At 46.9% G+C, this 25,982-nt stretch overlaps 2 protein-coding genes across 7 annotated transcripts in view; both read right to left on the reverse strand.

Annotated features, from left to right (window-relative positions):
* Positions 1-3,486: 3,486 nt before the first annotated feature.
* SQLE (squalene epoxidase) lies at positions 3,487-13,933 on the reverse strand. 2 transcript variants are annotated; one of them, XM_078866229.1, is made up of 12 exons: positions 13,820-13,930; positions 13,277-13,570; positions 11,139-11,388; positions 9,536-9,716; positions 9,048-9,144; positions 8,204-8,317; positions 7,387-7,558; positions 6,814-6,909; positions 5,960-6,102; positions 5,335-5,431; positions 4,870-4,957; positions 3,487-3,886 (listed from the first exon to the last, which is right to left on the reverse strand). In XM_078866229.1, exons 2-12 carry the CDS (start codon positions 13,559-13,561, stop codon positions 3,694-3,696), a joined length of 1,716 nt encoding a protein of 571 aa, XP_078722355.1. In that variant the 5' UTR covers positions 13,562-13,570; positions 13,820-13,930; the 3' UTR covers positions 3,487-3,693. The 2 variants fall into 2 exon arrangements, with proteins under 2 accessions (XP_078722355.1, XP_078722356.1); XM_078866230.1 differs by having other exon boundaries at positions 13,286-13,933.
* Positions 13,934-17,025: 3,092 nt separating this feature from the next.
* Positions 17,026-25,982, reverse strand: part of LOC144938443 (sodium-dependent multivitamin transporter-like) — a 36,221-nt gene continuing 27,264 nt past the window's right edge. Inside the window, exons 14-17 of one of the 5 annotated variants that reach the window (XM_078866233.1) lie at positions 25,653-25,756; positions 24,147-24,262; positions 20,907-21,074; positions 17,026-17,439 (exon numbers count right to left, since the gene is read on the reverse strand). In XM_078866233.1, the coding sequence (XP_078722359.1) occupies positions 20,946-21,074; positions 24,147-24,262; positions 25,653-25,756 (349 nt within the window). In that variant the 3' untranslated portion in view covers positions 17,026-17,439; positions 20,907-20,945. Of the gene's footprint in view, positions 17,488-19,975; positions 21,075-21,745; positions 22,067-24,146; positions 24,263-25,652; positions 25,757-25,982 lie in introns of those variants that run through there. The other 4 variants (XM_078866232.1, XM_078866231.1, XM_078866234.1 and 1 more) reach the window with 4 other exon arrangements.

Raw genomic sequence — 25,982 nt, forward strand, 5'->3', positions numbered from 1 at the left:
GTATAAATACATATGTATTCAAAACGTTTCAATAAGAAATTATGGAAAGAAGTCGATTTAAATACTGTATGAAGTATTACAAAATAACCATAAAAATCATAGCACGAAGTGGCTCGGAGGTCAGAGTAATGAACCAGCACTAGTGAGCACCTGGGTTCCTAACCACCCGTGAATCAGCCAGCTTCTCATCAAGTGTAACGAGTCAGTCACTGCACAAAATAATCGTATTACATTTTTTTCAATGAATGTGCCTCAATTTTAGCTTTGAGCTTAAGCATCAATATGCAGAAACTGCAAAAACCTATCCAAAAGCACCACCGATGCGTCCTTCGACACAGCAGCAACCTCAGCGTAGGACCGGGCACGCCCTCTGCTGCACAGATAACGCGGCTCCTTTGCAAGGCTTTTTCAGGTGCTGCGTCGAATCTCCCGCTTGGCGATTCTTGGACACACATGGTCATACGAATCTGAGAGATTTCCGATTGGGTTCTCTGTCTCGTGACGTGCCACAACACCAAGGGCCTTCCGGGAATAGAATTGATCCTTATGGCGATACCCCGGGGTACCAAATAATACAAAATGGCCGAGGCAATGAAATATTTTATTTCTGGGACACTATTTTTTCCATGGGTGTACTTAACTCCGCGACTGGGGTACCAATCAATCCGAAATCAGTGCTACTCCGCAATGTCGAAACGCCAAACATTAGCATAAAAAAATCGTTATCGAAAAATTCAACTTTGAAGAGTGCATCGTGTACAGCTCGTCAAGATGAGTCGATTGCCGCATCGCCGACCATCGACAGACTAAAAATGCCTGCATCACGGATATTATGCGAGAGCCGGGGGACGATGGTATCCCAGGGTACCGCCATAAGGTTACATTGGTAAATGTGAAAAACAGTACGCGAAAAAACTAAACTTCAAGAAAGCAAATAAAGATACCGATCACGTTTTATTTAAATGACAATGCACAACGTATATAGATATGTACAATCCACCCAAACATGCTCACAGAACCTCACTAAGTTGAGCTCTTGTGGCTGCAATTCGGTCCGTGTGTCCACCTGACACAAGCGCAGTCTTCACAACGACAGCTTTGCTCAAAGCAGACATTTTAATGCCTCTGTAAATGTGAGTTTACCGCTGCTCAAGTGTTCTCCTGTGCCACGAATGTCCGAGCGTTTGGCCCGTTACTCGAGAGCACTTTAGAACCACAGCAACTCTTTCATGACCATGAGTCATTGAAAAAGTCATGAGGCATAATTACAGTGTGGAACCAGTTTGCTCCTCAAAATTATAGAACTATTTATGATACACTACGTACACATCCGTGGGACAATTCACAGAGTGCCACATTCGGATTGTTGGTGCCATGAACTCAGTTTTTTTTCTTTTACCAATTTATATACACTGATGGGGGCTTGGCCAGTCCTTCAGCCAGCAGTGGATGGATCATCGCTGATACATGACAATATTCTGGACACATTAAATCTCAATGGATATGGTGGTCCAGATGTCTTGTGACCCCCATTTAATTATCTAAAACGTAATATTTTTCAAGGTTTACTTAAAACAACAGTTCCACTGCTGGATGATTTTTTCCGCCTGAGGACGACCGCTTGTGTTGCGATCGAAACGTCGTGATATATATTTTTTTCCTACCTACGTGACTTTACCGAAAGAACCAAAGAGTATAGAAATGAATATGCAAAGAAAAACAATGTTAGGGGTCAATTAATTGGTGGTCACAAGACATCTGGACCACCCTGTACAGTTCCTCCAGTTGATAGAATACCACTTTACGCGTTGTGATTGAAGTGAATTACCCACAGCAGACTCTTGGATTAGACAATGTATATGGCCTGCAGATGTTTTTTGTTACAAGCAGGCTATTAAAACAGTTTAATAGTGAATAGCAGCATTCATTTAAATTAGCTTATGCTCATAGGAGCCCAGCTTTTACAAGACGTTACCCACTCAAGTTAACCAAACCAGATGTTGTGTACAAGCAGAACGAGGACACTCCAAACCACGCGGCTCTCGGTGAGGGCAGCAGAGGGCAGTGTGGTAAAATACGCTGAAATGTAGTACACTCCAATGTCTATGCTCCCCACCTTCACCTCACACTGGCCAGCAGGATCAAATTGTAACAGTCATGATGCTCACAAACAGGGAGCCGAACTGGTTGGTTCTCGGGAGCAATGCGGTGCACCGAAAAGCGTTTCAATCAGTTACAGCCCAATCGGTTAAACATGGACTATACAGGTTCTGCTCCAGTTAACCGTTTGTGAAAACTTTTTTAAAACAATTCAAATTTGAAAAATAAGGATGTCCTGTATAGCTTACGTTGCAGGCTTAATTGCAGGCTACACATTTAAATCACTACAAAACGCATCTCTTTCTCTCTCCGAGCTGCAGCTTGCAAGAAACGGTGAGTGGGAGATGCAAAGACAAAGGGAGATGAAGAAAGACGGAAAAAGGCTGGCACACAGATGCAGAACAACTTGGGGTGAGTGCTGTTTGCGGGAACCCATGCAGGCCTTTTAAATACTAAGTACAATACATACAATTTATATGTACAGTACTTTCCTCAAATGTACTCTCATGACGGTTTTATCAATGAACTTGCAGGATACGAGGCAGTTCACCCTTTGATGTTACATGCCAATGTTAAATATGGATCTCGGAACTACGCAGGTTATTGCCTGCATAGTGCTTGGATGAGAGACCACCAGGCATGCCAGGCGGTCACAGGCTACCTTCACCAATTTACTTATTTATCCAGGAAGCCACACGGAGTCTTAGGACTCTTTTTCAGGAGGACATTGCTTTGGGTTTTTATTTTAAGATGTTCTCAGCCAATTAATGAGTGTCTATACACTAACATGCACCGACTCCGTACAAGACGTCTAAATAATGACCTCGAACCCACACGCCATGACGTAGTCCTCCCCAAGTGGCGGATCGACAATAGGGTTCAGGTATGTACGCACGTTTCATTTCGCTTGGGTAGACTTTCAAAATCTAATATAACTGGCCGCTTGGGAGAGTTGTCATCATGTAAAGAAACCGCACAATGTACCAAACTAATAAGTGCTGAAGTTTAGGATCTGTGCAAATACTCTTTGGCGGATTCACAGCTCATCGACGACCGTTTATTTTAACAATCCTAGGCACAATTTTCAGCAGCTATGGCAGCAGGGCCATAATGTGGTGAGGATTCTCACTAATGAGGTGAGACTGGTACAGTTGCTATGCAGCTTTTTTACAACCACAAAACTTAAGAAAAATATCGACTTTTCAGTCTTCAAATGCCCTGTTGTGTGCTGAAAGCACTGTGCATATTTTACATAATTCCATGCAACCTTACTGACACATGTTACTTTATTATTGTGGTTGTTCACCCAGCAAACCCTCACCGAGTCAAAATACTTGTTTTTTAGAACAATCCTGGACATTTTTCATAGGTAAGAAATTGAGAAAATTTTAAGTTTTTTTTTTTTACATTGGGATGTTTATCAAATGGGACAAACACCACACAGAAAGGTGCCCCGAGTCTGAAATCGAACCCCGGCCCTTCTCGTCGTGAGGCACAAGTGTCATCGCTGCGCCACATTGCTGCCCTAACGACAGTGTCCTCAAAATGCCAGTCTATATACACCACAGTGCCCCCAGGCCCTGTGTGTGTCTCTCAGTAGAGCAAGTACTGCAGTTCGGACCACACGAGAGGGACGATGACGCCCAAAGCGCGGAACAGTACCGCCGCGCTGGTAAGGATGGCGCGCGGCTTGGTGTACCAGCGCTCCGAGTGGAACGCCATGTATATCGCGTACAGCGCCACCGCAAAGAAGTGTCCGATCAGCTTCAAGGGGCTGGGATTCAGGCTGGACACAGACCCACAGACACACACGCCAAATCAACATATCATTCAAGTATCCTTCATAAGGATTAATCGGCACGTACCAGGTACCTTGATTCAATGTCTCAGCAACCCAATGCGCGTTGCTTCATATCTCATCTCAACAGTCTAGCCAAGGGGACCCCCCCAGTGGCAGCTGTCCCTCTGTAGCACAAGGTAAATGCAGCACCGGCCTGCAGGTGGGTGTTAGTCTGCCTATAAGGGGCGTGGTTAATAGGCGGCTATAAATTGTTAGTGATTTATCAAATCTCCAAAATGTGGACCATGACGCCAACATACATGGGCTACTCTGTCATAATTAACTTCTTTGCAAAATTTGGGTTTGACCTACCCACCAAAATTACCGTATTTTCCCACATATAACCCGCGGGGTATACCACTTTATACAAATAAAACAAGACCCTGCGGGGTATATGGAGGTGCGGGCTATCTGAAATTTGTTTTACACAAAACGCAATTTTTGCGGGGTATATGCGTCTGCGAGTTATATGCGTATGCGGGCTATATGCAGGAAAATACGGTAACCCATGCTGCATCACTATGTGCAAATACACCCCCGCACCTACGATTTGCACGGTTGGCTACGTACGGTGCAAAAGAAGGGAAGTAATAAAATAATAAAAAAACATTCAGACGCTGTCTCCCCGACAGACCTGGTCTTCACCTGAGGACGGCTGCTTGCGTTGTGGCCGAAACGTCGTGACAATTATTTTATTATGTTTTATTTTTATTATTTTATTACTTCCCTTCTACGTGACTTTACCAAAAGAACCAAGAAGGTGCAAAAGAAGTTCAACATACATACGTACATACAAAGGCACAGGCACGCAAACGCAACGCGTGGGTAGCCTGAGGCAACACGTGGGTAGCCTGAGACTCTGCGAAGGAAGTTAACTTGACGGCTGGAAGAGGCATCAGCGTGGTGATTGTTGTGCGGTGCACACTCACACGGAGAGGAGGCCCACTGGCCCTGACACGCACTCCCCGCCCAGGCGGAAGTAGTGGAAGCACGCCCGCCGCAGCTGTCTTAGCGATTCTGCACATGCACGCAAACAGCACCAAAGGGTCCACACAATGTTCCCTCGCAATGTGCACTGCTGAGACAAGTACTGTTAGAGAGCATCTATTAAGGAGACAATAGCAGATAAGGAGCCAGTGTTTCCAGCACCTAATATTCCCGGCTACCTCAACAGCACTGATAGTGACCACAACACACCAGCTTTCCCGTTTGGGCTGAGCCCACCTCGACAACAACCAGCAAGGTTCAGTTAAGCATAGGCAGAAACTCTCTTTCGCTTATGGCTGGACGAATATCAACTGATTAGTCTATTTCTGGTATGCGTCTTCATTTCAACATGGTTAATGGGTAGTGACGATGATGGCAGAGGAAGAAATTCATAAGGAGGATTTTACCGTCGGTGGCAGCGAACAGCTCGTACAGCGCCTGGGCCAGGACGTTCACCACGAACGAGTGGGTCTTCTTGCGGACCCAGTGGAACTCCTTCTTGGCCTGGGGACAGAGACGCCACCAATAACAAACATCACGCGGCGATACACGGAGAGTCCCCCGGCGGAACGCTGATAAATATAAAGAACACGCTCCTCCCCACCTTAACTCTCGTTTGTTACTTTGACATTTCCTTGCTCTCAAGTGTCAAATGAGCTGGCCAAATGGGGTTGCCAAGATTCATGTGGCCACATTAGCTGCTATGATCCTGCCATGGTTTAATGGTGAGGACACTGGACCTACAATCCAGTGGTTAACGCTTATGATTTCATCTCGCAGTGCGGCATTTGAAACAATTGGACACGTTTCTAAAATCCCGCCTCTGTCGACCCTGCAGTATAACTGGGCACGTTGCAAGTTGATCAATCAGCACGTCATGTGTTGTGGTTTTAATATGCAGGAACTCCCACGACATCCAAGATGTATACCCTGCATGGAATTAGAGATCAAATACCCTACAGAGGGGCTCTCTAAGAGATCTCTCTCTGGGGAGGCCCTTTCAGCAGCAGTGGCAGCATTAACCCCACTCACTCGCAGCATAGCGCCGTCGTCCCACAGGTCGGGGATTCCCCGCAGCAGCTCTCTCCAGATAAGTACGTCGTTGAGCACGACGCTCATGCCACCGCCCGTGAGTGGGTGCCGCATGTTGTATGCGTCGCCCAGCAACAGCACTCCTGGGGGCGGAGGAGAGAGGGGATGAGATGACGAGGTGGAGGAAGAGTCGACTTCTACGGTGTCCTCAAAAATAATGTCACTCCCAAGGTAACCAGTTACCCCGACATTTGCGGTGCAGCGTATTGCTCTATGCCATGATACACGTGGAGGTATCGAGAGGGTCCTTGCAACCAAGTGGGTGTATTTATACTATCTCGCTCTTAATAGGGTTGTTTGGGAGGACCCCTCAAAAAGGAAACTCAAATCTGGCCCTTTGGAAAGTTGAACAGCATGCAAATAAATTCCGACTTGTTGAAGCATCACATGCCAGGCAGTCCCAGTTTAGCCCTGCACTGTGCAGTAACTGCTGCAGGTTTGAATTGTGTGTTCTTGAATTGGCTTGTGAATTTCAGTGGTGTTTTTATTCATGTCTTTATTTTGTATTGCTTATAGTTTTATAAAACAAGAAACAATATAAACATTACAAGCCGTAATTAATTGGGCTGTGGTCTTCATGCAAATAACGCTATTTTCTTAATGGATATAACGGGGTGCACCCCAGTGCCGAGTTAGCCCAGTATTTTGAGGTCACAGTGCACGTAGCATCTGACAGCAGTGCGCGGGGTGGGTAGTGCAGGCATGTGTGCAGCGAGGCAGGAGTACGTAGCGATCATAGGCAGCACAGTTCCTAGCTGCTGCGTGTTGAGGAGCCAGTGTGAGAGCTGCTTTACCGGATTTGTGGACAGGAGAGGGTGGAAGGAAGCTAGCGGGCATGGTTCTCAAGCGGTCGTTCTGCAGAGCGTCCAGAAACGGTGCTTGAATGTGTTCTGTGAAACAAACGAGACAGAGCGGGCATCCCCGTGTTGAACGATACGATGGCACTCGCATCGCTACGGCAGCACTGCGTGATGGCTCGCACACGATTACGCCGCGTCACCCTCACAGTACGCTATGGTCTCTTGGAAACAGTTTGTTGCTCTCTGGAGTTATTCTTTTCTTGCATGCATTTTAAATCTCATTGCCAAATATATTACGATTTGTATCTGGAGACGTGCTATCAGATTATACAGAGCATAGCACCATGTCACATCAAGCGATTGCCTTTGGAAATGACATCGTGAAACTATCGGAGTCACTTCCATCGTCACTTCTCTTTATTTCTCCATCTCAATCTAGACTGACCACTCACAGACGTCGACCGCGGGCCACCAGTTAAAAATGCCTGGTGTCTGTCAGCGTGTGCAGTGACGGGCGCTGCTGGCCCTCGTCCCCGTGCCCCACTGTTCCTCGGGGTCCTCACTGACCGGGTAGCTGCGGTGCGATGTGCTCCGCCATGTATTGGCGCATGTCCCGGGGGAGCTGCCCGCGGATGTCCACCAGCACACGCGTCTCCGTCGACGAGATCTGGTAAATGAGCACCGGGCTGGGCTCAGCCAGGACCAGCTCTGCGTGGTGAGCACGGAACTGCCGGCAGTCCTACGATCCGACAGAGATCGTGACAATGATACAAAAGTAAATAAAGCGCTAAAATAATTACACGTTGCCTACTTGAATAACTAGCTTCTTTTAAATGTTATGATCATATTTTCATTGTCATATTTCTTTGAGAATGTTTAGGCTGCCACAGATAACGGGTCGAACTATGGACGCCGAGCCTCCAATGGACGATTCATGGAGCGGAAGGGTGCCCCTGTGTTTCCGCATGTGTGAGGAATCCACGCACGTGGGACGAACCCGCAGATTCTGCACAAAGACACAAATCCCTACTTGCTGTACTGCTGCCTGTATACCCCTTAATTACCTTGCAGGTGTATATCACATACGTAGGCTGTACTACCAATGTGGGAAAGAAAGCATGATGGAATCGGATCATATGAAGGTGCTAGGCGAATTGTTACATCGCAGCAAAAAATGACAACGGCTTACATGTATGTTGAACTTCTTTCGCACCGTACGTAGCCAACCGTGCTAATCGGAGGTGTGGCTTGGTTAGGCCTTCATCCAGCAGTGGATTGATGATGGTGTGATCCAGAAACCTTCCCTCTTCAAGCCGCTCGGCTTCATTAAATAGAGTTGCGCTCCCTTCCCTCTCTTGCACTCCCCTTGTGGATTGCTTCTCACCTTCATGATGCAGCCAACGAAGTGCGATGAGACGGAGGCCGAGGCCTTGATGAGATTTTTGCGGAACTTAGAGAAGCAGCCATCGGCCACCACCGTCAGTGGAGCGTACAACTCCTGGGGGTCACACACAGGCAATGCAGGTCACACACAGGCAGCGCACCACAGAGGTCAAGCACGCAGAAGTCACACACACAAATGCATGCGAATCGCCCATTACAGGGGTTACGGGATAACGGCATCGGAACTCACGGCTTCACCTCTGGCAGGGTCACACATGATGAGGGGTAACACAGCATTTATCCAATGCCAGTCGGCCCTTTTGTCAACCCCCTGCTGGATGAGAGCCTCTAAACTGCGTGCGGGTCGTGAGGGATATTTTTACCAATATTCCACATGCTGGTCAGTGTGGGTTGATGGAGGTGGGAAGCATAGACATTGTAGCATACACCGCTGCACTGCGTTCTGCTGACCTATCCCTGCAGCAGCCTAAAAGCCTCAGCTGAGAATATGAATAAAAAAATATATAAAAAGATTGGGAAAGAAAAACAACGGATATTATAAACACAATAATACATCTCTAACAGCAACAGAAAACCCTGTATCTCAATCACATGGGAATTAAAAACATGGTATTACACAAAGCATGTTATTGGACTACATCTCAAGCTGCTGTATGGAAACAACGGGCAGAATTATTTTGAAAGAGGCATTCAGTAATAGGACAGGAAGGTCTTGAACAGAATCAGGGAGTCGGCAGCACGGGTGGCTGGGGGAAGAAGAGATATCCAGACACGGTGGCCGGGGAGGAGTGTGTGGGAAGTATGGGGTTCTAAGTGGATCTCACCATCACTTGCTGGCTGTCCTTGGGGCGGTACTGCACGCCCACCACACGGTCGCCCTCCTCCAGCAGCTGCACCACAGTGCCCTCCACATAGCGCACGCTGGGCACAAAGACCACGACGCACATCGTTGTTACTCACCCACCGCAAACCCTGCCCAGTTACGACGTGCTCTCATTGAAGTCGCTCAGCCACTAACCTCTAATTGAACCCGATCTCTTTTGTGTATAGCTGGATGAATAGTAACCTATAAGTCTATATCCAGGTACATTTTTCGGCGAACGACATTTCAACTGGTCCTGGGTCCTTCCTTCACCAACTTGCACTGGCCAGCAAAGACGAGTACAGTCAAACGCCCTCCAAGATTGACAAAGTGTGGAGAGGGCTTCATCCAGCAGTGGCTTGACTCAAAGGATGTGAAGGTAGTGAACTGTGACTGGTGGGAGGTAACGGGTGTGGGTGGTTGCGTTCGCGCGGCTTTCCGCATGCTCACTTGGGGTGCGCCATGGCGGCTCGGCGCAGGCCCATGATGAAGCGGCCGTGGTGGAAGGCCCGACCGCTCTGGACGCAGTTACCCTGCATTGCTGGGTAGGGGATCTGCACCTCACAGCCGCTCTCGCGGTCGTGCACCACGTAGCCCTGCACCACGTGCGCATCCATCCCCTCCACCGAGTCTGCACCGCGCACACGCACGCACAAAGATTCCCCATGTAACCTTTAATAAACTGTTGGGGCAATTGCTGTCCCCACTGCTGATGTTTATACATGAAACCAGTTACTCATTTGAGGCTGAGTCGACCAAGGGCAGGCCCAGGATTGGTTCAGATATTTGCCACTGGTGTTGGCCGTGAGTGGAATAGAACTTGGATCGCAGGGTTTGTAGCACAGCGCGCTTACCGCTACACTACCACTCCCGACACACGCACGTGGTAACGACACGCACATACAGCACATTCAAACACTAAGACAGATAAGGATGTGTGATTTACACACAAGAGTGTGGTGATGCAATCCGAAATTTAAGGCATTATGGGAGGACAGATATGACGGACACAATTGCAGATTTTCCTGTCTCGAAAATAAATAACCTGCAGCTGTTTTTGTTATTAACATTCTCTACTATGTCAATTATTGTTTTGTGTTACGTATCATAGAAATTATATCCAATTAGGATCCACATCTGGCAGTTCACCAGCATTGGTTTAAGTAAGCCTGGCTCTGCTGACGAGATCCTGAATATCAAAACCGGTCCAGTGTGCTTGTGTTGAAACCAATGCTGCTAAAATTATACACTCTCAGGTGGTGTGGTTGTGTAAATACTTATTATTACTATTATTGTTTTTTATAATCGACACAAGGGGCCAGCTCCCTGGGTCAGGTGTCCGGTAATTCCGTTTCACAATCCCCATCAAGACCAAATGTAAACAATTTTCAGCTTCTAAGGTTACTTACATTCCTTAATTTTATACATTTTATGCAGTCATTTTAAAAATGTATTTATACATACATGACAGCTTAAGGCGGACTGTTTCTTATCCACGTAAAAAATGAAATCAATCAATATTAAATATATATTTTATACGGAAAACAAAGTCTTCAGCCCACAATGTGTGCCACTTTATGTCTGCGACTGTATGGGAAGGCCTTTATCCAGCGGTATATTAATAACAGGGCTGTACTTACACGTCTCACTCACAGGTGGGACATAGACAATAGTGGCCTCAACTGTTTCGTCACCACCACTCCCCATGGCCCCCGCTGGTAGCAGCACTGGCGTTATCTCTTATTCGCGTAAATGATTCATGAAGCATTCGGCAGCTTCAATAAACCCTATCTGTGCCTGCAGCTGATATGATTAAATTCTGAGGATAAGGAGACCCCTATCACTGATTATTAATCTCGCTGTGATCATATAGAAGTATGGCCCTTTTATTGATCCACCGCTGAATGAGGGCCTCCACACGGCCATGCATTTGGTGGGAGTTATTCTACCATACTTCCCGCTGCGCTGTGCGGTAACAGTGCCAGTGACCGTGACAGTAATACTGGCGGTGGTGATGGCGTGGGGCGGTGGTTGTGGTGGTGAGCTGGCTGACCCTGCAGGCCGAGGTCTCGTAGCACGCGGTAGCCCCCGGGCTGCAGCAGCTCCCCCACGATGCGGTCGGGCTCGCGCAAGTCACGCTCCAGCACCGTGACGCGACGGCCGTCACGAGCCAACACAGCGGCCAGCGCGGAGCCCAGCACGCCGGAGCCCACGATCAGCACCTCCTCCTCATCGCCTAGCTGCGCGTGGGGCCCACGCAGGCCCGTGCCGTTCACTGCCGGCTCCACGCCCTGATGGCCGCACTGCGGAGACGCACGGGCACGTGAGTGAGATTCGCACAAAGACTTGCAACGCCATCGGGAGGAAGCATTTTTCAGTCCAAGGTCATGTACATGTGTATAGGCCCTTTGTAAATCCACTTCTGGATGAGGGCCTCCTCTCTCGGGTTGCCACCTGTTCATGTTGAACCTGGACAGTTCGGATGGCAGGAATTGATTTGTGCTGAGAAAGCGGGAAGCATTGACGTTAGAGCTCAGTACATTACACAATGGATGCTGCTGAACTGGCCTCTGCTGACAATGTATCCCTGAAGCCCATAACACCTTTTTTATGGATGGCGGTCGCTCATCGAAGCACTATACAGGCGAAAAACCCTGCTTAGCTTCTCAGATCTAAAGAGATCGGGTGCATGATGTGGTCACAATCATAGACTACTTTTAAAATAAACTCAAGTGTCTTTACTTTTCTTTAATGTTATCCTAACTGTGTTATCGTCGTCACCTCATGAGAATTAGAATACATTCGTATCTCTCACACAGCAGTGCAACCGTGTTTGAGAACGGCCCACGGAAGCAGATACAGGCAGACCTCGCTTAGAACTCAAGATGCGATCCTGGAGAAGTGAGCGCTTCAATAGAATCTTTGATAAGTGATTGCTAATGAAGTGAGTGCTAAAGGGCCATTATACCATTATATATGGGGATGCATTCCCGAAAGCGTTATTTCTTACGTATGAGCAACATGAGGACTTTATTGGGGTATCGGTAATAGCGCTAATACGGATGGTAAACGATTTCATGAAAAAAAGATGTATTATAACATCAGTATAACGTACTGTACTCACAAGTGCATTCTACTGTACTCATGACAAGGCAGCGGTGGGAGACACGAGGTTGGAGCTACTGCGCTCCCAAACCGGGTCATCGTGATGCCCAAGTCAAAATTTCCGTTAAGTTTCTTTTAGGTGAAGCTCACCTGGCTAAATGCACTGTAATAACATTGGGGGAAGAAACAACTAATCTATTAACAATATATATAATCGTGATAATCGCTCTCTCGCTGGCTGGGCGAACGATGGGGTCCGTTTCCTCGGGCAGCGCTGCGTGTTTCTCACTCTATACATGTTTAATTTAATGTTTTTTTTTTGGGGGGGGGGGGGGGGAAATGTCTCCAGCGCTACAAGGAATCAGCGTTTTACGGGGTTCGTGTTAGGCGAAGTCTGCCTCTGAAATCCATCGAAGAAGTGTGAAGTCACCCAAGCAGTAAGAGGCAGCGCCTCCTTCCCACATGCCCTGCCACAGACAGCCACATTTGTTGTATGACAGCGAAGACAATATGATCTCTGCTTAACAAGCACATGAAGCGGCCTATGGCAAGTTTGACACCGACTCATGATAAAGAGTTGCTCAACAGGGAATGTTTCAGTGCTGCGTTTCATCGTGATGCTGACCAACGCACCGCTCGCGTTTCTCGCCCTCCTGTGTGAAGTGTTTGTCGTGTAGATGCCGTTAGAAAATTCAGGAAATTGACTGGCCTGTAAACAAACACGCCTCATATTATTAAAAACCTAAATAAATAACTCCCCCTTGCCATGTCTCGTCACGTAAATGTTTTTATATTTTGTACACATCCCCCATAAGCCACACTGCCCTCTGCGAGTGTGTAATTACAGCAGTATTGTTCTACAACACAAGCAAACTGGCCCGGTTTCGACATTCAATGTCTCATCAGCAGTCAACTTTGCTTGAACCAATGCTGGTGACCCGCCACATGCTCATAGGCAAAGACCCTCTCGGAAGGTAGTGGTGGCTGATGTGTAAAACACGTTATGTCTTATGTGGCAGTATGTGAAGGAGGCGTTGTGTCTGCCGAGTAGCGAGTGCTGAGTGAGTGCGTGGTGGGGGCACGAACCGCTGCTACCTCATCGTCTTCATCTTCCTCTCTTCCGGTTCGCGTCCTCTCGCGATGCTGCTGCTGCGGCTGCTTCTGTCGGCGGAGTCCCGCGAGGAGGCGGCGGACCCCAGACGCAGGCAGCGCGGCCAGGAGGCCGTGGCGAGACCCGCGGCCCCAGCGCCGCGACCAAAGCATCAGGATGAGCAGCGACAGTCCGGCGAGCCCCACGTAGCCGAGCCCCTGCAGCCCCTCGCCCTTCTTGTAGAAGTACGTGAAGGTGGCGAGTCCCAGGAAGGTCCACATGGCTCCGTGCTATAATACAGACGTGGGCAATGTCGTATTGCGATGGTAATATTCCGCAGAACATGCAGTATACTACTGGTTAGCACTGTACTGCTGCAGTATTGGGTGCTTGCGCTCGTGGCAATGAAATAACGGTGCTGGGGGTATTGCTGCTACGGCTGTTTTACTAATGGTACAATAACACGAGTGCCGTCGTAGTAGCGCAGTGCGGGTGGTGCTCGTGCTGTGGCAGCACTGGAGTGCCGGTGGTGCTCGTGCCGTGCAGTCGTGAGTCGGTGGGTCCAGGGCTGGCGGGTGTCGCGGGTGTCGCCTCTGTGCGTCGGCAGCCGCCTCCGCTCGCGTGAGTGAGACGCGGTACGTGAGCGGCACCTCGCCATATTTCCCAGCTCGGATAAGGCCGGGGCAGGCGAGGCCGCGCTACGCGATTGGCCGACGAACGCGCACGCGAGTCGCGAGCGGCTCGCTCCGCCAATCGCGGAGACGGGGGAGGAGTCGTGAGTCGATACGATCTAGGAAATACAAATCTATTGCAAACTCTAACCCCCACCCCCAGCCAATGACGGCCGAGCCGGCTCGCCCGTGCGAGTTGACGTCACCGGCTGAGGACCAATGGGCGCGGCAGGCGGAGAGAGCTCGCCATCGCCGACCAACGGGGGCGCCGCGCGACTGGGCGCGGACCAATGGGAGCGCGGGGTGGGTGGAGGGGGGGCCACGAGAAACAGGCGGTCGCGCGTGAGGCCACCCGACGCGTCTTGAGGTTGCGCAACCGCTTTGAGAGCTCGCCCGTTTCCATAGCAACCAGCGGCTCACCCCAGCCCGTTTCTATAGCAACCAGCGGCTCACCAAAGCCCGTTTCCACAGCAACCAGTGGCTCACACCAGCCATGTTCGATTCACTGCTGGATGAAGGCCTCCCCAAGCCGCCGCTGCCGCTTCTAGCAGTCATGATTATTCGGAAGCCACTGGCGCTATGCACTTTTAAATCAAGATTGAAAACTAATTTATTTAAAACTTCTTGTGTGTTTAGTTTGTTCTTCCTCCGCACCTCCGATGAACACGGTTGGCTACGTGCGGTGCGAAATAAGTTAAACTAACATACACCTCCGAGATACAGCAGCCTGTCACTCAGCACCTGTGCACGAGATAGTATCAGCTCAGCTTTAAATCGTACTCTTTGGTTCTTTCGTTAAAGTCACGTAGGTAGAAATAGAATAAAACAAATCACGACGTTTCGATCGCAACACAAGCGAAGAAGCCCACCTGATGAAGTTCGCTTGTGTTGCGATCGAAACGTCGTGATTTGTTTGATTTTATTTCTACCTCCGTGACTTTACCGAAAGAACCAGAGTATGGATTCCTGCAGTCACGGAAGCTTCAAATCCAGACAGAATTAAATCGCTTTGATGATGCTGCGTCGCCAGTCGGGGCACAATCAAATGACAATAAAAAAAACTCAACACATTTGTCAATAGCTGTGTGGCCTTAAGAGGAGGGAAATATAAAATGCACAAGTAAATCATTCAGATTTGGAGACTTTACACCATGGGGCCTGATGAAAGTAACATTTTAATGTTTTGTGATAACTACCGTAGTTTTTTTAAAATTGGCATGTAATACATTTGTTGCGAAACGGTAGCTATTAAGTATCAGACAAAACCTTGAATAAAAAAAGTATTCCTACGATATACACTTGTAAAACATTTAATGTTGCTGGAACGTTCCATGGCACAAACCATCTCGCGATGCATTCCTGGGCCCAATCACCATCTCGAAAAATATATATTACCGCCCTCTATTCCTGAAGAGGAGAAATCAGCGAAATCAAATGTGGTACAAACTAAAAAGAAACTAAAAACGTTTCGGTCTTTTTCTCCTCGAGTACCTTATAATAAAGTTGTGCTTTAAGTAAAGGGAAGGCGTTCATCCAGTTCTGCCGTCTAACCGGTACTCAGACTAAATATGAAGCGGTCTCCTGCCCCTTTGGTCTCATTCCCACCATAGATCACGACGAGGCCACGTGCCAAATGCGTTCCTGGGGCTGTTGTCCCCGCTATTGAAGTGGCGAGCCACCGGTGTTGACCGTGTCCACACGGCGAGCCGACAAGAGAATGTTTGGCAAATCTGTCACGGAGTCCGTCGACCAGTGTCTCCAATATAGTGGGAGGCCACCGTGTATTACACACCACGCAAATAGGTTCATATGAACCTAGTGTCACAAATTATATTCTGGGTGTTTTTTTACCCAGGTATTGGTGTGAAGATACACGTCGCATCGTCTCCAATTGCATGGCAAAAATGCTTGCTATTATTGCTGGAGTTTCGCATTGAGCCCGTGTATTACCATGACCCTGAGGTTTGTTTCTGCAGAATGCACATCTAGGTGGTTCCTGAACAATGTTGGCAGTACTTGTGTAGTGACTGTGATTGTCACTGTGTGGTGCCGGGCTTACGAGCCACGGCGGATAATGTGTTGGCATTGTGTAGCCCGCTTACTGGGCGTAGTTCCAGCCCTAGCGGGGCTTGGGTGAGCACTGCTCAGCGCGGAGACACCACGTACAGTGTGCGGTGCGGGCTCCCGGTGAGGTAGCGAGAGGGAGCGTCAGCCAGCCAGGGTTACGTTGGGGCATGATACACTGGTTGACCTGCCGACATGTGACCGGATGATATTGGAGGGGGCCACCGGTGGACGGTGGACGGGGGCCGCTGGGTAGTCACGTGGTATAAAAGAGCTCGAGAGATCTAGAAGGTGGGTGGGGCGAGGGGCGGAGCCAGCCCCAGCCCAAGCGGATATAGCGGGGGTCCCTTGAGGGGTTCGGGGTTGTTCAGGTTGCTGGTGAAGAAGATCCACATCGGGTTCAAGAAGCCTTGAGCCACGCTGCCCGGGACCCAGCTGGTGGTCCGGGCCGGGATTGCGAACAGTGTCTAGTTCTGCCGTAGCGTGGCTAGATGGGCATTCAACACCCAAGTGTAGGTTGTGTTGTGAAAGTGTTGCTCCCAAGACAACGTCTGCGACTCAGTTGGACTCATTACACTTGTGTTGCTCATTAAGATATGACAATTGTTAATTATGTTTTGATAGCAAGGGGGCTCGGTATCTAAAACGTGTATAAAGTCCATCAGGCAATGATTGGCGTAGGCTTCAAAATTGTACGCCGCAAAGTATTTATTCATTTATTTTAAGTAGTTTACAAAATAAAAATATATGCACCCGCGATTGTTATGCCGAGAGTGACAAACCAGTCTGAAAAAAAACAAAAACATTTTAAAACAAAACAAAAAAGCCTCGGCAAAGTGAATATTAGCAATGTTGGTGGAAATTTATTTTCCGAAAATCAAGTATTATAAATCACCACAGTTGTATACCAAAGAACGTCAAATTGTTACTTACAGCACTGAGCACAGATCAAATCTGCCATGTTGCACGTGTTCAAAACTACAAACAGCGCATGTCAATATCCCCGGCAAAGGAATAAGACAAAGTTCTGTACATACATGTGTAGTGACATGGAATGGGTTACTATGGCGCATAGCGCTGGTTGCTGGCAGAGAAGGTGATCTTCAGTTGTAGCAGCCCTGTGCCACCAGGTCATATGATAAGTCAGAGAGAGTGATGTGGGGCAAAGGTGATAGAGGGGGCACGTGAGGTAAAGCCCGGGAACCTTCTAGTAGGTTCTACAAGGGGGGCGTGGCCGAAGGCGGAGCAAGGCCACGCTGGGTGGATAAAAGGGAACCCCGAGCGATAGTTCGGGGCTGTTGTTGGAGTGGAACCCGTCGTGCTGCTGGAGTCTTCGTCACCGTCTTCACCTCCTCGGCGTTGTTAGTCAGGCAGCCTGTTAGCTGTCCTGACCATAGTGTAGTTACTCCTTGTACCTGTGAAGGCTATAATAAATATAGTGCCTCCGACTATTAGTGTATCCGAGTGACTCACTACACATGTAATAGAAGACATTATTCAGGACAATAATATTAGCTGAAAATGTAAAAAATTGTCACAACAGTTCACCAGAATAAATAACGACTCATGAACATATTCGAGTGGAATAGCAGTAGAGCATATAAGGCACTTTAGAGGATTGACAGAGAGGTGAAGTGATGCAGTCAGGGAATGTGGGAACGAGTATGCAGCTGCCCAAGACAGTGGGCGATGGCATCACAGAGGTCCTCATTCAACAGAAAACCGAACATAACTTATTTTTAATACAAGTCAAGGTTTGTCCAGGGGTTGTCGATGCCTTTTTGAGGTCTGGTTTATACTGGAAAGTTTGTGCCCGAAATACCACCTCCGGTTAGGGCGGTTGGCTAGGTACGTTGCGAAATAAGTTCAACGTACCATGAGCAGATATACTGTGTCCTGCATATAAATTGGGTTTCTTGGGGACGCCAAATACGGAAAAATTGGAGTAAGAAATAAAACCGCACTTCCAAAAACTGAAGTGTGTAGAGCAATGCCGAATTGTTGCTAGCCGCGTCTACAGCGTGCGCAGAAACGTCACGCGCCAGGCAGTTCCAGTTTAGTCTTGCACTACTGCACTGCTCCACCATACACCCAGAATGCGTTCTTATATTTGTGTAAGACACATTACGTTATATTGCACAGAATGTGTTTTGATATACAGCAATATGATCTGTGGAGCATTCAATAGTAACGTTACAGTAATTAATTCTGGTGTAGGCACCACTAAGGTGGTTGATGAATGATGCTGGCGTGGCTGGTGCTGTGGTTAACGGAGATGGAGTTGACTGCTTCATTTGGGACTTTAGGGAGTGATTACAGATATAATTTCTGAGGCTGTATGTGCATAGGATTTCAGTTTATGTACACACATTAAAAAAGGCAGCAATGCTCTACAAAGATACTTGTAAAAAAAATACACGACAAAAACGCTCATGTACGAGAAACGGCAACGAGCAAGAATATTCAATTTGTAACACTGGTGGTAAGCATGAATTCAAGGGACCAATATCACAATTAGCACTCGGCACTTCACTTTGCTCGTAGTTGACTAAACATCAGCGCAACATGTGAACCTTTGGAAAAATAGCATGTGTGCAGCACAGTATATTGCATGCCATTTGATGTCACTCGAGATGTGGATATGAGTAGACATGCAATCCTTGCTGTGCTCCTGCAAGAGATATGAAAACGCAACTGTGGCAGAAGCACGGTCGCTGTGATATTTTTCACGGGATGCTATCAAATTGCATGACATGACGCCAGAGGCGTAGCTAGGGGGGGGCAGGGGGGTACATATGTCCCCGGGCGCCAAGGTAAAGGGGCGCCAAAATGAGGCTTACAACGTTACATTATAACTTATTGCGGCGGGCGCAGCAGCCTGAAACTACTGCACAAATCTACAGCTCAAACTAAAAGTTTATATATCCCGCCACACACAGCCTACATGTCATGTAATTACATTTTGTATGTGATTAAACGGGGGGGGGGCGTCAATTTTATAGTTCGTCCCCGGGCGCAAAATATCCTAGCTACGCCACTGCATGACGCTCATCATTATAGCAGCTTCCCATAACTCTGCAATTTTTAGTATATATTGCTTTTGTGCTTTGCTGTACTTCCGGTATGGTTAAAGATTACTTAAAGAGTAATTAAACTACAAGGATTCAACTGGGGCACATAGTTCTACCTAATCTTTACGTCACAATCGACAATACTTATGATGCACACCATGTCGGTTACACATTATATAATAAAGTAAAAAAAGCTGTCTGGTGTGGACCAATCAGTTTCAAAGACAATGCATATATTAGAGTGTTTTTTGTTTGCATTTTGACCACGAGTATTGTGGTTAATGCAGACGTGATTCCTTGTAAAAGGTTTCAGTTTGGTGTTTTAACAACTTAACACCTGTTTTGTTGCAGAATAAAAGGGGAAAAACTTATTCTCATATTTTGGTACTGGCAAAGGAGGTCCCATGAAGGAAATAAGATGTTTAACAAAAGTTAAAGGAGAAAAGATGATCACAATACAGTGGTCCCTCGGTTTACGTTTCCATCAGTGAACAATATTTCGATTAAGGATCCGCCTCCCATAGGGTCCCATTGTTTCTATTAACGATACATTTTTGATTAACGATATGTTTAGGCTATCACGCGGCCGCCAATTTCGGAAAATCGCAGTGCTCCTAAGAGAACTCAGCAGACCTCAGCCAATCAGCGATGCACTATTATAAGCGTTTTGAGAGCAACTGCCTAGCTTTTTAATGTTTAATGTACGTTGCTTATGGAAACAGCTCTCTTGAATGCTGTGTTTTTTTACTTAAAAGTTAAGGAAGATAAATAACAATGGCCTCTAAAATAAATGTTAAGACAAGTGAGGAGAACAATTAGTCTGCAAATTAATCAGGAAATTACGGAAAGATTTTGTATTTTATGCTCTATGTATGCAAATTTATATTTATTCATTATTTACCCATGTTTCTATTAATGCTTTAATATGTTCTTATAAAATGTATTCATTAAATTATCTTATTTAAATATATAAACTAAGTTTTTAGGGTGAAAAACAAACTAAGCCTTTAAACATATATTTCCTTTATTCGACTAACAACAATTTCAATTAATGATGTTTTTTGTGGAACCAATTAATATCGTTAACCGATAGACCACTGTATAGCAATATGAAAAAAAATGGACAATACGATTATTGTGCATCTTTTACTGTACGATACATCAGTGGAATTTTTGTGATTAGCTTATAATTAGGGTCCACCCTGGGAGAGGTTCAGTATTCAACATTTAATTATTATGGTGGAAACATTCATTCACATTGCATTTAAAATTCTGTTATACTTTATGGATCATTTAAACATTCATTAAAAACTCACTTCCAATGCACTAACCTGAAATAGGATTTTAGGTCCACAATAAGCCCAGAAGAGGGCACTAGAATGTGTCTGTGCAGTCAGCCTAATACCTCTTTTCCACTGGTATAACGGAGCTGCACTACGGATGTGTTAAGTCAGGCTGACACAGCCTAGGAGGTAGGCCAGATTGTTATCCTACTGTAGAAGCCAAGCCATGTCACCAACATCACACAAGTCGAGACGTGTTTTGATGACCTAGCGACGGTCAGTGCACCGAATGACATCACACCAAATGAATGCATGAATTAGCCCCGCTCCTGGTCCAACTTGGCCCAAGTTGGATTTTGATTGTCTTGCGAGCCTAGCATATCGTGGTTCGTTTCTGGTTCAGCACAGAAAAATAACCAGCTGGGACCCACCCATGCCATGAACACACCGTGCTGGCTCGGCTCAGATGTGCCAGTGGAAAAGTGCCAACAAAGTCAAGTACATTCACAAACCTTACTCCTCACATCATCTACCCACCTCCAAACCCTCAAATCCTTGGCAAAATGATGCTCGAATTCACAGATAGGTGCTATTGGAGGTTGCTTCCTGTGGGGGTTTGGGGTTTTCTAGGTCTTGTTCTGCAAGGGGGACCATGGTCAAATCTGTCTGGTTTTCTGATGAATCTGCAGAAGGTTTTTGTTTGATCTAGGGTAGGTGGTAAACACACACAAACGCGCACAATATTTAATTACTCGCGCAAAATACCGGACATGCTCACGCACATTTATGCCTATGAATGCAGTATTCACACCCACATAACATGCATTCATGTATATGCACAGCCCTTTTGCTAGACGAGGGACTCCCCATGCTGTTGTGATTATGCTCGTTTACCCAGGAAAGCCTCACTGAGTCTTGTGACTCTTTATCAGAAGGATCCTGCTAAGCTTTTAAAGTAAGAGGCGATGATTGCTATGTGCATAGTTCCAATTGAGTATTTACGGTGTCATTTTCCAATTTGGGAAAATGTTCACCCTGATGCTGGCACATAAAATATCCACTACGAAGCAGACGGCACGTATGTATTCTTGTTAAATCAGGGTGGCCGCTGGATTGGAACTGCGCACCTCTGCAACAAGCGGCAAAATACGCAACCGCTGGGCCATGTCACTGATCCCGTGTGGGTCCTAGGGGTTATTTCACCATACTTCACCACGCTGATCAATGTAGATTGTTCAAGGCAGAAGCATGGAAGCATGGTATAATAATATATTTTGGTGCAGATAAGGTAGCCCTGCAATGGCCTATGACACCTGTTTGGCACATAACGGTGACTCCTCTAAAAACTAGGAGTGAACACTCCTTAGCTTCCCAGATTTGATGAGATCAAATGCAGACTAGATGATTAGGTAGGTTATGGGTAACAGATCAAATTAGCAGAAGTTAAATGCCCTATTTTTATACCTGGTGGTTTTTATCCGAATCTGGAGGATGTACAAAAGCTGTAGAGAGGATAAGATGTAGAAGCTAAAAAGTATAAAATGGAAATGAAACGTATTACTGTTCAACCCTGGCACTCACAGTCGTATTATACATATCACAACAAATCAGCAACAGACGGTTTATGATGAGGATGATTGCCAATAGCGTAGGACTGCTGTTGAGAGTTTGTGGAGCCAGCAGCCTATGTGAAGGAGCTGAACGGGAGAAGATAGAAAAGACGGGAAGAGTTACAGTCTCTCTCCGAGTTTGGTGGGTCATGTTGGTAAATGAATAATAATAATTATATCTTGATTTGAAGCTTTCGTGACTGCAGGAATCCATACTCTTTGGTTCTTTTGGTAAAGTCACGCAGGTATAAAATAAAATAAATCACGTTTCGGGCGCAACACAAGCGTCCGTCATCAGGTGGGAAAGCATGGTCTGCTGCTGAGGGCAGACTGTTTTAAAAGGTTTAAAATTGGTGTAGCCCAAGAGTCATAAAGAAGTGGGCGGGGCTAGTGATGTTAATGTTAGAAATTAGCATGTAACTGTAAGATAGGAGAGCGGCCTCCTCGACGAGGGCACAGAAATGGCTATGTTAATGTGAGAAATTCGCATGATGTTAATGTAGAGGACTAGTTGCGGGCATGACGTCACGCTCGCCTCCAGGGGCAATGACGTCATGGGAGGTGGCGTCATGCGCGCCTGGGGGCGGGATGACGTCATGTCCCGCAAGGGTACTTAAACGGGAGCCCGTGATGTAAGCGGGGTCGTTGCGGAGAGCAGGGAACTTAGAGGGTTGGTGTTAGGACCAGGGGTGAGGAGAAGGGTCTGTAGAAGGGCCCAGTGTAAGCGCTAGGAGTGGCTGCACTCCTTGGCCGGCCGAAGTTGGATCAGCCCTCGGCCGGTGCGGAGGAGGCAGCCCGGACAGCCAGCTGAGCCAAAGGACAGACCGTGGGGAAGGTCCGAGTAGTGGACCCAACCTAGGACCCCTAACCCCTGGGAAAGTGTTGCACCCTTCGTGTTGATTGGCATAAGCCCTTAATAAACTACCGGCGCAGGCCCTTAAACTTCACCTCCGTCACCGAGTCGTCCGGAACTCTTCTACATTAATGTGAGAAATTAGCATGTAACTGTAAGATAGGAGAGCGGCCTCCTCGATGAGGGCACGGAAGTGGCTATGTTAATGAGAGAGATTAGCATGTTAATGTAAAATCGAAGAGTGGTGCAATCCAAAGGCATGAGTGCAACCCATCGGGTGCAATCCAAAGGGCATGCAAGTATGAGAGTGCAATGCAAAGGACATGTGAGCATGAGAGATCTAAGAGAGAGGCATAGACAGAGCGACACAGAGTCGGAAATAGCAGCTGACATAGGCAGCTAGGATGGAAACATCACAGTCAGTTAAGACTTTACCTGGTTAATAACGTCCTTCCAATGATTGCTCAGTTTGTACCCATCCTGCCGATCATTGTTTAACTGCTGTGGGCTCACACGAAATACATTTTTCCATGACGGAGGTACTCTGCAAACCTACCGGCTACCTTCAGAGATTTGTTCATGAAGCCATCTAGAAAAATAAACACAGACACAACTTCAACCGAGAGGATGGGTACAAACTGAGCAATCATTGGAAGGACGTTATTAACCAGGTAAAGTCTTAACTGACTGTGATGTTTCCATCCTACCTGCCTATGTCAGCTGTTATTTCCGACTCTCTGTGTCTCTCTCTCTATGCCTCTCTTAGATCTCTCATGCTCACATGTCCTTTGCATTGCACTCTCATGTCTTTGGATTGCACTCTCATGCTCACATGTCCTTTGGATTGCACCCGTTGGGTTGCACTCATGCCTTTGGATTGCACCACTCTTCGATTTTACATTAACATGCTAATCTCTCTCATTAACATAGTCACTTCCGTGCCCTCGTCGAGGAGGCCGCTCTCCTATCTTACAGCTACATGCTAATTTCTCACATTAACATCATGCTAATTTCTTCAATTAACATCACTTGCCCCGGCCACTTTTTTATGACCCTTGGGCTACACCAATTTCAAACCTTTTAAAACAGTCTGCCTCAGCAGCAGACCATGCTTTCCCACCTGATGACGGACGCTTGTGTTGCGCCCGAAACGTCGTAATTTATTTTATTTTATACCTACGTGACTTTACTGAAAGACCCAAAGAGTAATACTAATTCTGATTTGTAGCATGTGAAGAATTTGTGCAGCGAGTTGCCAATGCGAGTCAGAGGCACGGAAAAGTCTCTGCGATGAGGCCATAGGAATGCGCTCACCTCATGATCACTGGACGTGGCGCAGCAGAGCCACGCGCGGGCGCTAGCAGGAAGGCAGCGGCACAGAGTGTAAGCCACTGGCACCAGAGTGCGCGGGTCAATGCTCTCCATGGGGGCTGCACACAAACGTAAGCAGACAGCAACACCTCTGTTCCTCCTCCTTTACACGTCTGTCCCTCGATATAAAAAATAAACGTTTTTTTACTTACACATCCTATCAGTCCCAAAGCCTTCTGGAAATGTGGAATATCACCAGCATTGGTTCAACAACATCAACCTTTGGATCGGTTTCAACATTCAGTGTCTCATCAGCAGAGTCAGGCTTGCTTGAACCAAAGCTGCTTTAACCAACTCCCTTATGAGCCTGTGTTCGTTTGCTTACACTTCCAAAATGGAGCAGCATTGTTATTAGTCAATAGGGATTAAAGTCTCACAGGCACTGGTGAAATCGGTATTTTGTATGGATGTGAAGCAAGGACTGTGTCAAACTGACTAAGCTCAGGCCTCCTGCACCACAAACCTGCAATACAATTGCTTGTCTGACACCAATAATGCCTCAGGAATTATCCTTTCGTCATGTATGTGACATCAGGCTTCGTAGAGTCACACTAGAGCCATAGATAACATTCCCCAACTTCCATTAATCTTGGCTGATTGTCATAAATGTTCACACCACAGCCATGTGGCCAGTTGAATACAATTCCTCAGGCAAAGCCTTTCCTTCACACTGAATTACCACAAATGGCAACATAAGGACACACATTTTGCTCAGGTGATTGTATGCATTGGTCACACGTCCAGGTCTGTGTCGCACATTGAAATGTGGAATTTCAAGATCTTTTGGGCATTTTTATTTTTGTCTTTACGTGAATTAATTCACTTGTAACTTGGCACTGGTCTTGTTGCCAAACCTATTTATTAGTTAACAAAAAGTCCTACTCGTTATTCTCGTTGATAGGCTAGTTGAAGCTCTTGGGGGAAAAAAAGATAAATGGTGTGATTTAATTTCGGAAAAATCTAGAAACAAAAAATATCGCATGTCATGGAACCTCTCAGGTTGGTGTCATTTTATCGCAATATCATGGAATTTCAGTGTAGAGTATAAAACCATGGGATCTTTGCATAATTTCCTATCAAAATATATACAAAAAATTCCTGACACTAACATATCAACTATTTTCTGTGTTTGAAATGACCAAACTTGACTCTTTTTGGGCAATAGTCCTCAACATTGCGTAGCCGGGGGCCTTTGGACGTGCAGTGCAAGACTGTATTGTGCTGCACTGTCCTCTACTTACATAGCTCCACAGCAACCTACAACAACCTGTTGTGCACGTTAATTACCCATCCAAGCACTCCCCAGGCTCAACACTGCTTAGCTTCTGCAATCTGGCAAGATGTGGTGCATTTTGTCAATGGCTCTCTGAGTAATGTCTTTCATTATTAAGCATACCGTGCTTGCGTGCGTGCGTTCGTGAGTATGCACGCGTTTGCCTGCACGTATACCTGTTAGCAGGCTGACGAGCATTCCGACCAGCACCACCGTGGCAGCGTTGTGCGCCGTGTACCACATGTAGGACAGCGAGTAGAACGAGTCCAATCCGGACAACCTGCACACACGCACGACAAAGATCCCCTGTGTGGCCTACACATGCTGTTGGGGCAAGTGGTATAAGCGAGCACCTAATGACGGCCAGCACAGCGCAAGGAGACGGTGGTGTGGCCACTCCCACGCCTGGCTGCATTAGTCTGCCCAGTGATGATACCACTCCATGTACTTATTTAAGGCTGGGTAGACCTAGGGGGAGGGAAAGGACTAGATCATATTATATCGCC

This window comes from Lampetra fluviatilis, chromosome 22 (assembly GCF_964198595.1).
Source record: "Lampetra fluviatilis chromosome 22, kcLamFluv1.1, whole genome shotgun sequence".
Classification (NCBI taxonomy): Eukaryota; Metazoa; Chordata; class Hyperoartia; order Petromyzontiformes; family Petromyzontidae; genus Lampetra; species Lampetra fluviatilis.